Source organism: Cucurbita pepo, chromosome 11 (genome assembly GCF_057944985.1).
Source record: "Cucurbita pepo subsp. pepo isolate OVF chromosome 11, ASM5794498v1, whole genome shotgun sequence".
Lineage (NCBI taxonomy): Eukaryota > Viridiplantae > Streptophyta > Magnoliopsida > Cucurbitales > Cucurbitaceae > Cucurbita > Cucurbita pepo.
Window position 1 is genome coordinate 14068786 of NC_141808.1, and position 12904 is coordinate 14081689.

General features: G+C 38.7%; 2 protein-coding genes across 2 annotated transcripts; both read left to right on the forward strand.

Annotated features, from left to right (window-relative positions):
• The first annotated feature begins 3025 nt into the window (after window positions 1–3025).
• Window positions 3026–4741, forward strand: LOC111805281 (Putative membrane lipoprotein). Its single transcript, XM_023690274.2, has 2 exons — window positions 3026–3941; window positions 4492–4741. The coding sequence occupies exons 1-2, from the start codon at window positions 3068–3070 to the stop codon at window positions 4536–4538; spliced, it is 921 nt and encodes a 306-aa protein (XP_023546042.2). The 5' UTR covers window positions 3026–3067; the 3' UTR covers window positions 4539–4741.
• Window positions 4742–8116: 3375 nt separating this feature from the next.
• Window positions 8117–12904, forward strand: LOC111805294 (Vps51/Vps67 family (components of vesicular transport) protein). The gene is made up of 7 exons (XM_087128704.1): window positions 8117–8701; window positions 8771–8868; window positions 8991–10041; window positions 10851–11351; window positions 11438–11626; window positions 12372–12508; window positions 12573–12904. The coding sequence occupies exons 1-7, from the start codon at window positions 8531–8533 to the stop codon at window positions 12733–12735; spliced, it is 2310 nt and encodes a 769-aa protein (XP_086984830.1). The 5' UTR covers window positions 8117–8530; the 3' UTR covers window positions 12736–12904.

A 12904-nucleotide genomic window follows, 5' to 3' on the forward strand; every position in this document is an offset into this window, starting at 1 on the left:
TGTCAGCCTACTTCAAAATCAACTCACTTATCGATCCCATCGATCCGAGAGCGCGGTTAATCTGCTTATTCTAAACTCTTTGAGTGGGGTCCAACGATCAAACGAGGGTAGAGTTGGTTAGTTACCGGAGACGGAAGGGCTAAACTGGGATCATTACATTCGGAAGAGAGGACGGATTTGAGTTCAACAAGTAGTCGTTCCTCCAAGAAAAGGTATAAATATGGAAAGTTCTATGCTATTTGGATCGAAAAATTTAGGGAGGAAATCGATTTTTCACGCCCCTCTCGGGCCTATAATATTTTCGACAGCTAAATTTGAAAATCGGTACAATGAAAGATCGGTGTTGAGCGTTGTGGCATTCCTAATCTAGGAACAAAGAAGGGAATGCTATAGAATTGGTGTAAATGTGTGTTATAAAGTCAAAGGTTGGTGGGTCAAAAAAAGTAAGAACTTTTAATGAAGAGTTTGATTTTTGGTAGGAGAGGTTTGGAATGGTACAAGTAACTGTTTTTGGGTGAGCCAATTCACATAGGATTTTGATTCTTCATGAGCAGTTTAATTATGCATGTCATTGGAAGCATTATGTTTCCGGTTCGGTATGAGTCGAGTTTTAGTTTATTTCGATTTCCTGTTTTGATTTGATTGATTCAGGGCATCGAGAGACCATAATTTGATAAACAGAAACACATTTGACCAGGTAAGGAACCGATCTAGTCTTTCTTAAAAAAAAATATTTGTAGGAATCGGTTAGAACTTGGGCAGAATTGGATGCTAATATGTTTTAGGATCAAAATATGCTAAGAAATTTGTGAACTAAGCCTAGTTGAATGATGTATGCAGTTGATGAATTTTTGTGCATATAAGTATATCTCGAGTAGGAAAATACTAAAGAATTAATGAACTAAACAAAGTAGAATGGAATTTCGACCGGTTTAACATGTATGTATATTATTATGTTTGATTCATGGGAACTTTCACATTTATGATTTTATCCCATGTTTAGAAAGATATGCCTAAGTTGATTCCTAATAAGCATAATAGGTGGTTGAAATTCAACAAATGCCCACATATGAACGTTGGGTAATCGCTATGTGACCTAGAGATATTGTGCAAGATATTGGAGCATTAGCCTTATAAATCACTATCCTTAGGTCCATGATCCACGTTAAGGTTCACTATGGCTGGCTAGTACTCTGTAGGGATGGTTAAGACACAACCTTTGATTATGAACTTACCTCAATTAGTGAAGGTTATATAGGATAGTCGATTTTAACATCACCCACTTAATGGCACATATTCTTATATGTACTTTAACCATTGACCAGCAATCATTAAAAAACGAATGAAAATAGAATCAGTAATCATTATGATTTGCTTATTCCGAAAAATATCTTATCTAATAGTCAGGTCAAAAGTTAAGGTATCGCCATATGAAAAAGGGGGTGTTGATCCTTGTTGAAAGCTTTGCTAGCACACTCCTTGATGTTAAGTGCACACTTGAAGGGGATTGAGTAGACATGGTGGATCCTAATAGTCCGGCACTTTGTGGAGTTGGTACCTGAGAATGAAGATGGACATAAACTTTAGTTAGAAAAACCTTGTTAGCTTGAAAACAAATAAATGGGTAGAGAAGCTCACCTCAGGAAGAGTCCTATGTTCGGTAGGTACCATTGGGAGAGGTGGTGGAATCTTTACAGTCTCAGGCAGGGACAGACGAAGAGAGCCACTTGAACTCCCTCTCCAGCCCGAGCCTGCAGCTCACTTGTTGAAGTGGTCTCAGTGACAATTGGAGGTCTAGCTTGTTCTCCATTCTTGTTTGGTTCAACTCTTTTTCTTGGTTGTCTTTCTCCCTTGCCTAAGGCTGTTGTGGTTGTAGCTCAATTAGTTGATCTTTCAATTCCTCAAAACAATAACAATAAAACAAGAAAAAGAGAGGCGTCTTTCCGTAGACTATTTGTTTATACAAAGACAGGCTGATTCAAGCGCATACGCCACTGATATCAGACTCAGCAAAGACTGAGGTATCAGACTCAGCAAAGACTGAGGATGAGATTCTCTTAGACGGAAGTGGCCAGGAATCATCGCCCAAAACCGAAGAAAGAAAGACGAACAGTATTTCCTCCTCAACTATTCATAGCCTGAAATCGTAAAGAACCTATTAGGGAGGTCATGAGGTTGCTAATAGGATGGCTTGATTCGTACCTGTTAGATCTACTCTAGAGCTTGACATTTGATGGGGGCACTCAGTTATTCTATGCAAATCACGTATGGACTTAACCAAAGTGATGGATATTCAATTGGCTAAATGCACTTAAAACCTCAAGTAATCCTGATGGTGTGTTAGATGAACACAACTCTCCATAATAGTATGATATTGTCCACTTTGACCATAAACTCTCATGGCTTTGCTTTGGGCTTCCCCAAAAAGCCTCATACCAAAGGAGACAGTATTCCTTGATTATAAACCCATGATCATTCCTTAAATTAGTCGATGTGGGACTTTATCATCCAACATGGTGAAGTATGCCTTAGAATAGGAATGACGAGGGCTGAAAGGCTAAGTGACTCATATCCATAGAATGAGAAGGACAAGTTACATACCAACTTGATAGGATTTGATAATAAGACCATCGAATCGGCTATTTCTAGGACCACAACATTGACACATAGCACTAAGGACATTGAATAGGAGATTAGATCCAACAAAAGCCTACAAGTAAGTTGCTTTACTGAGTACTTCTTACACTCATGGTGCTATTTTTTGTCTCACAAATAATGAAGTATTCAGCGATCAACCGAATCACACGTAATAATGTATATAAATGAAGATCATGACTAAAATCAAGGCATCCAAGAGTGGAAGAAGAGAGCATTGGAAGAGGAAAAAGCAAACCAAAAGTTCCAAAACTTATCTCCAACTAAACAAGAACACTTCCCTTCTATGCGCCACCATGGTTCAAAAAGAGATAAAAAAGCGAACCCTAGCTGACCCCTACCAATACTAAAGCCACCTCAAAATATATACACTACACCACAATCCCACAACACTCAAACATTTCCACAAACAATGGAGCAAACCCTCTTCCCTTCTCCTCATGCATTGCTAATTCTCACAATATTCTTCTTCTTCCTTTCGCCCTCCATCGCCGACCAAGCTTGCCAAAAGAGCTGCGGTGACATCCCGCTCCGTTACCCTTTCGGCAGCGACACCGGCTGCGGCGACCCACGCTTCCACCCTTACATCACTTGCAACGACCATCAACAGCTAACCTTCACAACTCATACCGGCTGCTACCCCATCTCCTACATAGACTATGCCAACCAAGTCCTCTACATAACCGACCCCACCATGTCTACTTGCAGCTGCAACCAGCCTAGCAAGGGCTTCGGCCTCGATTGGGACGCCCCGTTCACCTTCCACGGCGATACTATTTTCGCCCTACTCGACTGCTCAAGCGCCTCTCCTGTTTATTCCCCGAACGGGATGTTCAACGACCGAAACAACTCGTCTCGGGTCGCTCTTTGCGACAACCGAGGATTACCCATTTGTGGATTCTTGTATGGGTGCAAGCCAATTGTTAGCCTCAATATTCCAATCTCTGGATGCTGTGTTTACACGCCTGTGAATTTTGGGCCATCTTTTGAAATGGACTTGGAGAAGCTTAAATGCGGTTCTTATTCTGGGTTTTATAGCTTTAATGGTAGAGAGTCGGATGCTGATAGCTGGAAATATGGAATTGCTATCAAATATAAGTTTGCAATTGATAATGTTTATCCAAGTTGGTGTTCAAGTTGTGAACAAAGTGGTGGGGTTTGTGGGTACTCAGGCCCTCTTGATTCTTTTATATGTAATTGTCCTCCTGGATTCAACACCACCACCAATTGTTTCTTTGGTGACTCCTTCAATGGCGCTTCAAACTTTCTTCCAAACCAAAAATCATGTAAGTTCAATTACACCTCCCTAACTTCCTTCAGATCTTCTGATCTGATGAGGAGGGCGTTAGCTAATTTAGGGAATAATCATGGGTTTGTAAGTAATGAATACATGTTCATTGGTCCGTGGCTTTTTCAGAAGCCCAAAGCAAAGCCACGAGAGCTTATGCTCAAAGTGGACAATATCATACCATTGTAGAGGTTTGTGGTTTCTAACATGGTATCAGAGTCATGCTCTTAACTTAGCCATGTCAATAAAATCTTCAAATGTAGAACAAAAAACCTGTGAGCCTCGAAAGTGTAGTCAAAAGTGACTCAAGGGTATACTTTGTTCAAGGACTCTAGAGAAGGAGTCGAGTCTTGATTAAGGAGAGACTGTTCAAGGGCTCCATGGGCCTCAGGAGAGGATTGTTGAAGATGGTTAGGAGGGAGTCCCACATTGACTAATTTACGATATGATCATGGGTTTATAGGATCTACTTATACTCGAAGTGCACAATATCATACCATTGTGTAGAGTCGTTATTCCTAACATATCCTTATTTCATCTTTGTACAGGGATTTGGGTAGCGGTCGGTTTGATCTTGAAGGCTTTAAAATTTTAGAGCTGAAGAAGAAGTTGATGGGAAGAATAAAAGTATTAGTTAATTATGTATTCAAGTAGTTGTTTGTGTTTCCAAATAAGATCAAATTTGGTGTCCAAAGCTGTTAATTGAAAGTAGAATTTTCAGCTTTATTATTTTATTAATGAATGGAACATAAAAAAGAGAAGGTAATGGAATCAGGTTCCCCTTTTTGTTGAGGATAATGATTCTATATCATCCACTACGCTGTGAATTGCTTCATTTTCTCACACTTTATTGAGCATATTCCTCAAAGTAACGACACAAAGACTTCCATAAAGTTTTATTCTTCCTAACCTTTCCATTATTTGAAGCACTTTTGATCATAAGACCCAACTTTGGTTTGGTAGATAATCATACGGGTTTATATATATATACATATTAAGATACGTTTGATAAGAAAAGGTATTGAATTTGGGAAAATTACTCGATGCAACATCAGTCGTCATTGTCATGTTACGATGTAGAGAGACGAGGTCGTCTGAAAAGGTCTTTCATAGAAAGTTTTGAAGCTGCAATCTACTATTATTAACGTTTGATATGTTACCTAGTTTTTTGAAACGGGATAGCTTACAAAAATGAAGTCTAGGCAGAAGTACCTTTTGTGGGAAGAGAAAGTGACATTGATCATAGTGTTCTACACGTTTCAATTGGACCTATTACACGAAAATTCAATAAGTGTTCATTTTTCGTCTACAAAATTGAATAGACTCAGCTCAACCTTAGTTTCATGAGTTAGGAAATCAACGTGGATCATGAGGTTGTCATAATTGATTGATAATTTTATTTATTAGTTTAATTTTATAACTTTTTGAAGTGGACATTTGAAGAGTAGTGAGGAGTTATCAAACTTCGATCATCATCATAACTTGTTTTAGTGGACATTTAAAGGGTAGGGAGGAGTTATTTGTTAATCATGTCCGTAATCAATGGTTGGAGCTTCTTTCCCACGGAGGCTATAAATACCCACAAAATGGTATATAAAAATAAGACTTAGAATGAACGAGTTTGAACTCTAAAATTGAGATTTTTACTCTTAAAAATTTGAGATTTTTACTCTAATCGCATTATCTGGGAGTTCCATGTCAAAAACCTAATCGTGGTCTAGAAATCTCTCTTACATAGTAAGCATCCGACCGGTAGGCTTTAACTAAATCATTGACCTAGTTAGTTACCACTAGTTTTCGATCTAGGCCATAGGAAGTTCAAGCCTAAGTTGCGTAGATTTTTGAGCTTCTAGGAGACCCTAAAGTTTCAAAACAACTCTTATGCACGTCACAAACCCAATCGGGGTTTGGAAATCGTTCTCTTACATCAAATCCAATGGGGGTCTAGAAGTCGTTCACCTATTATGGCACCATGGATCTACTGTATGACTTTTCTATTCTTCTGACTCAGCGATTAGATTGTATTTGAAGTGAATCATCAGTATCTTAAATCTGGAGGGGCAACCTCATCATAATTATCTCATAAAGAATAGTATGAGATCATATCTCTTGAACATCATCTGTATAAGTTTAGCTGGTAATTCTTCCACCGGATAATAAAGTCGCACTAAAATTTGGGGGGAGTGACCCTATTGTTAGACGAACACGACTCTCCACAATGGTATGATATTGTCCACTTTGAGCATAAGCTCTCATGGCTTTGCTTTGGGTTTCCCCAAAAGGCCTCATACCAATGGAGTTAGCATTCCTCACTTATAAACCCATGATCATTCCCTAAATTAGTCGATGTGGGACTTCCATCATCCAACACCTCCCCTCGAACAAAGTGCGCCTCCCCTTAATCGAGGCTCGACTCCTTTGGAGTCTTAGTCATTTTTGACTGCCTTCGAGGAGGGGCTTGACTCCTTTTCTTTAGGAGTTCTTTGTTCGATATTTGAGGATTTGAGGATTTACCAATTTATTGGCACGACTAAGTTTAGGGCATGGCTCTGATACCATGTTAGACGAACACGACTCTCCACAATGGTATGATATTGTCCACTTTGAGCATAAGCTCTCATGGCTTTGCTTTGGGTTTCCCCAAAAGGCCTCATACCAATGGAGTTAGCATTCCTCACTTATAAACCCATGATCATTCCCTAAATTAGTCGATGTGGGACTTCCATCATCCAACACCTATGTGCCGACCAACTATGAATTCTATCTGTGTGGTCTCTTGCCCCCTTTCAAGACGGGTTTACAAAACTGTGTTCAGAAGGTCCTTGACCATTTTCACACACGATAGTGGCACTTGAAGTAGCCTCGAAGCACTATCTTACTTGACTAATATGGGCCAAGCTTAATGGTACGAATTCCTGAATACCCATCATTTGACAAAGGCACTATTAAGGCAAATCTAGGTCATTAAATAGTACTAGTAATGTATCGGAGGGAGTAAAGAGCGGCCTAGCTTTGTTAGTAGGCTTGAAAAAACTATCTTGGTCTTTCTTGCATGTCGTAGTCGTCAACTAGGCTCTCTCGGCTTTATATTTGGTGTTCCCAAAAGGCTTCATATAAAAAGAGATATTATTCTATGTCCATCCTCGTTATAAATCTACAATAAATAAGATGCGCTTTACAAAACGCTTCTCTGTTTCGATCAGATTCTCAACAGAACCTGACACAAAATTTTCCGATCACTGCATTAGGTGGGGATGGATCCAACAATTTGAGTTCGTCAATGTAAGAGTCTGAATCCTGTTATAGAAATTCAAGTAGATCGACTCACAGTACCTTACAAGATCGTTTTGAGATATTCTAAATTCTAAAAAATAGAAACACAATTCATGCAATTGTACGTACATATTAACCAACATAATTCATAAAATTTCATTTATTTAAATTCAATCCAATCTAAATAAGTTTATAATTCAACTCAAATGTTATCGAGTTTTCCAGGTCATCAAATTTTTTGAAACACCCTAAACAAAAAAAACATCATTGACCTTTACTTGTCTAAAAAATATCTTTATATTTTCAAAAGTTTAATCTTCCCTTAGTCTAAGTCAATTTTACTTCTTTTTTCGTTCATGAGTGTCACTTTTTATTATTATTATTTTTATTTATTTTTTATACGTAGTTTTTCGTTTCTTTTTTTTTTTTTAGACTTTTATATTTTCTATTTCTATTTTTTTTTTCTATTTCGACCTCTATTTTTTTTACTTTAATTTTTTTTTTATATACTTACCTAACTTTTATGATAAATAAAAATACAAATCCAATTTAATTTTAAAATCTATTTTATTACGTAAAATTAAATAATTATTTTGTAAATTAAAATATATTTTTTAGTTTTTGATAAAACTATATTATAAACTAAAATAATTTAAAAATTAAATTGTATTTCTCAGGTTTCTTTTTTTTCATTCAAAATGAAGTAGATTAACGAGAAAGGCAAAATATTAAATTATTCTAAAAAAATGAAAGTAGAAATAAAAATAAATAAATAAAAAAAAAAGAAGAAGAAACTCAAAGAGAAAAATAAATTAAAAATAAAAATAAAAAAATGTAACCCATTTAAAATAGATTTTGAAATTAGATTGAAACTGTACTTTTATTTTCTTAAAAAAAATAGAAATAAAAAAGTTAAAACATTTGAAAAAAAAATTAGGATAGAATTGAAATTTTGCAAAAGATTAAAAAAAAAATAGTTTTAAGACGAAAGTGTAAGGTATTTTTTTTAATAATTGAGACTAAATTAAAAAAAAAAAAAAAAAAAAAAAAAGTTATATATATATAACTAATAAGCCATAACAAACTCACCGGGGCATAACCAATTCAGCGGATCATTCTCTGTCTGAATCGAAGCAAATTTCCATCTCATTTGGATCTTTCCGCATTCCCATCTTCATCTTCTTCTTCTTCTTCTTCTTCCTCCTCGAGGTCCATCAATGGCGTCAACCCATTTCCATTCATAAATCATTCTTTCTTTTCCCTCCCAATTCTCTTCCATTTCCTTCTGATATTTGATTCCCCCATCAAGAAAACATGGATTCTGCGGCCTATTCGTCGCTTACCAGAGGACCATTCTCAAGCATAGGAGACTCCTCAGAAATGGAAGCAAATCTACCACTCAGCGATAGATTAAAGGGCTTCAAGACCTCCAAGTTCGACATTGATTCCTATGTCACCTCCAAATGCCAAGCCATGACCGAGAAGGTACCCACCCACCCACCCATTCTTACTCTTATCTCCCTCTTCTTTTTCTAAATTCTAATAATTCATCAGGAAATCAAGCATTTATGCTCTTACCTTATCGAGCTCAAGAAGGCCTCTGCAGAGGAAATGCGCAAAAGTGTTTACGCCAATTATGGAGCTTTCATTCGGCGAGCAATTCCCATCATTTCCCCTTTCTTCTTTTGTTCTTCAAATATGATGCTTTTCAATGTCCTTTCTGTAGCTCTCTGATGGGTTTGGTTTTGTTTGCTTCTTCTTTTAATCCTTGCAGTACATCTCGAGAGATTTCAGATCTTGAAGGAGAGTTACTCCTACTAAGAAACCATTTATCCACTCAGGCAGCTCTCATTCATGGTTTAACAGAAGGAAACAGCATTGAATCTCTGTCTGGAGATATTGAAGTTTCAACTGTAGACAATTCTTCCAATGAGAGCAGTCAGCTCCCCAATAAAGATGAATGGCTGGTGGAGTTCTTGGACAGCCTTGAAGTTCTGTTGGTTGAGAAAAGAATGGACGAAGCTCTGGCTGCCTTAGACGAAGGGGAACGGATCGCTGAAGACACGAGTCGTCGGAGGTCGTTGAGCGCAGCTGCACTCACCACATTACATACTGCCATTAGAAACCAAAGGCACAAACTGGCTTGTCTCTTGGAGCAAACAATTTCCCAACCTTCAACACGAGGAGTGGAGCTTCGGTCTGCTGCTCAGGCTCTGAAGAAGCTCGGGGATGGCTCCCGCGCACACATGTTGCTGCTGAATTCCCATCAGCAGAAGCTGCAGCGCAGCTTGCAGAGTTTTCGGGCATCAGGGAACTCGGGTGGCGGGATATACACAGCTGCAATATCACAGTTTGTGTTCTCAACCATTTCTCAAGCAGCAAGTGATTCATTGGGAGTGTTCGGGGAAGAGCCAGCTTATGCCTCGGAGTTGGTAACTTGGTCTGTGAGACAAACGGATTCTTTTGCTATGTTCCTGAAAAGGTATGTCATAGCTTCATCGGCTGCTGTGGGGAGCATGAGAATTGCAGCTGAGTGTGTGCATATATGTATGGGGCATTGCTCTCTTCTGGAGGCTCGTGGGTTGGCCCTTACGCCAGTGTTATTCAGACACTTCAGGCCCTTCATTGAGCATGCTATAACCGCTAATTTGAGAAGAATTGAACAGACCAGTGCTGCCTTGGCTGCATCAGATGATTGGTTGCTTGCTTATTCCCCCCTTTCTTCTCGATTTTTCCCGGGGTCGTCTTCAACTTCGTCGCTGAGCAGTGTCGTCTCACAGCCAAAGCTTTCAAGAAGTGCACATAGATTCAACACAATGGTTCAGGTAATGATTCTATGGGATTCATATTGTCGTTCTTTAATTTACAAGCAAGAGATGAGTTATGTGTTGAGGATGGTTGGGAGAGAAACGTAGCTAATTAAGGAGTTTCATCATGAGTTCATAAATAAGGAATATATCTCCATCGGTATGATGCTTTTTGAAAAAACCAAAAGCAAATCCACGAGAGCTAATGCTCAAAGTGGACAATCATACCATTGTGGAGATTTGTGATCCTTAACATGATATTAGAGTCATACCCTTAACTTAACCATATCAATAGAATCCTTAAATGTTGAACAAAGAAGTTGTGAGTCTCGAAGGTGTAGTCATCAAAAGTGACTCAAGTATCGAACAAAGAGTGTATTTTGTTCGAGGGCTCTAGAAAAGAGTCGAGCCTCGATTAAGGGGAGGTTGTTTGAGGGTTCCATAGGCCTCAGGAGAGGCTCTATGGTGTGCTTTGTTCGAGGAGAGGATTGTTGGGAGAGAACTCCCACATCGGCTAATTAAGGAGTATGAGTTTGTAAGTAAAAAATACATCTCCGTTGGTTCGAGGCCTTTTAGGAAAACTAAGAGCAAAGTTATGAGAGCTAATGCTCAAAGTTGACAATATCATACCATTGTGAAGGTTCGTGATTCCTAACATGATTCCTAACCTTATGAACTAACATTATGAACCAAACGAAGGTGTACCTCATTTATCTTGAGCCCAGTTTTGAAGTATTTCTGTCACTGATCTCATCTGCGATTCAGAAGGTAGTAGGTTAAGTATTTTTAAGTTCTGCTAGAATCTGAAAATTGAAGTATGATATCAGGAATTTGTAGAGGACATGGGATCACTTGAAAGCCTGCAATTGGATTCACTAACCTTGGAAGGAGTTCTGCAAGTATTCAACTCTTACATCAATTTGCTCATAACAGCTCTGTCAAGTTCAGTGGAAAACGAGATGAATCTGGAAGGATCAGCGACGAAGATCGTACGGCTGGCGGAGACCGAACCGCAACAGATAGCGCTGCTAGCGAACGCGTCATTGCTGGCCGATGAGTTGCTTCCTCGAGCGGCGTCCAAGATATTTCCACAGAACAGATCAGAAACGCCAAGAAAAACATCGAGCAGGCTGCCGGAGCAGAGAGAGTGGAAGAGAAGACTACAGCGGTCGGTGGATCGACTGAGGGACAGCTTCTGCCGTCAACACGCTCTAGAACTGATCTTCACGGAAGACGGCGATACGCGGCTGAATGCACAGGTGTACCTATCGATGGACGGGAATGGAAATGTGGAAGAGCCGGAGTGGTTTCCATCGCAGATATTTCAGGTGATTATCTATCTACCTATCTTAGATGAACTCGAAATCAAAAGAAGCGAATCGAAGAAACCTGATTGTTTTCCGGTCGGTTTCAGGCGCTTTTCGCGAAATTGACGCTGATTGCAGGGATTGCGACAGAGATGTTCGTGGGAAGGGAGAGATTTGCGACTGTTCTTCTGATGAGACTCACTGAAACAGTGATATTATGGCTTTCTGAAGATCAAGCCTTCTGGGAAGAAGTAGAGGTTGGGCCTCGCCCTTTGGGCCCCTTCGGCCTTCAGCAAGTAAGCTCTTTTTCCTTTTTTTTTTTTTTTTTTTTTTTTTTTTTTTTTTTTTTTTAATTTTTAGCTGATTAAAAATAATAATAATTTAAATTTAAAATTACTTTTTTTTTTCCCCTAAAAAATCATTTGAGAAATGACATTCTCGTTCTGGTCCTCGTCCCCGTTCCCTCTCCATATAAATGGAGGAGACGTGTCGTTTGATTTGGGAGAACAAGAGAAGATTTAGACTCGGTAAGACCGAAAAATTCAAATTTCTCCGTCTAGCAAACATTGAGGATTATTGAAAGGAGTAGTTCTACCGTGCCTAATTAAGGAGAAGATCATGGGTTTATAATTAAGGAATGTTATATTCATTGATATGAGACATTTTGGAGAGTTTATGTTCAAAATGGACAATATCATACCTTGTGGAGCCCGTGGTTCCTAACATGGTATTAGAGTCATGCCGTTAACTTAGCCAAAAATGACTCAAGTATCAAACAAATGATGTATTTTGTTCGAGGGCTCTAGAGAAGCAGGCCTCAAGGGACGAGCCCTTTTGAAAAGATCATGAGATTATAAATAATAAGGAATACTATCTCCATTGGTATGAACCCTTTTGAAAAAACCAAAAGCAAAACCACGAGAGCTTCTACTCAAAGGAGACAACATCGTACTATTGTAGAAGTTGTGGTTTGGGTTTCTAATAGAAGAAACCCCGAGAAAACTCGAAAAATAGTCATTAGTTTACATTATTTGGTTGCAGCTATACTTAGACATGGAGTTCGTGATACTTTTCGCATCACAAGGCCGATATCTATCCCGAAATTTGCATCAAGTGATCAAGAACATCATAGCAAGAGCCATAGAATCCTTGGCTGCTACTGGAACAGATCCTTACAGGTTTTATATCTTTTCTCTGCTCATATTATCAAAAACAAATACCCATTACCTTTGTTGTGGGCAGTGCTTTGCCGGAGGACGACTGGTTCGCCGAAGTTGCTCAGATTGCTATCAAAATGCTCACCGGAAAAGGCTCCTTCGGTAACATCGATCGAGACGTCACCAGCCCGACCGCTTCTGTTTCTGCAAAATCCATATCTTCTGTTCATTCTCATGGAAGTAATTAGAAAAGGGTATCATCTACTTGATTCTTTAGTCCTTGGATTCATGCAACTTTGTATTTAGCGTTCTTCTTAATTATTTAACGGTTTTCGAGGTAAGTGATCTTAGTTCTAGAATGTTATATGCTTGATCGGATGATTGTTTGATGTATGTTATGCCATGTAGATTCTTGAT

Bases quoted from the DNA above. Each gene is read 5' to 3' on its own strand.
- LOC111805281 (XM_023690274.2), top strand. From the start codon at position 3,068: ATGGAGCAAACCCTCTTCCCTTCTCCTCATGCATTGCTAATTCTCACA. The intron at 3,942-4,491 runs GTAAGTTCAATT...ATCTTTGTACAG, and splicing joins TCTTCCAAACCAAAAATCAT to GGATTTGGGTAGCGGTCGGT.
- LOC111805294 (XM_087128704.1), top strand. From the start codon at position 8,531: ATGGATTCTGCGGCCTATTCGTCGCTTACCAGAGGACCATTCTCAAGC. The intron at 8,869-8,990 runs GCGAGCAATTCC...TAATCCTTGCAG, and splicing joins AATTATGGAGCTTTCATTCG to TACATCTCGAGAGATTTCAG. The intron at 10,042-10,850 runs GTAATGATTCTA...GTATGATATCAG, and splicing joins GATTCAACACAATGGTTCAG to GAATTTGTAGAGGACATGGG.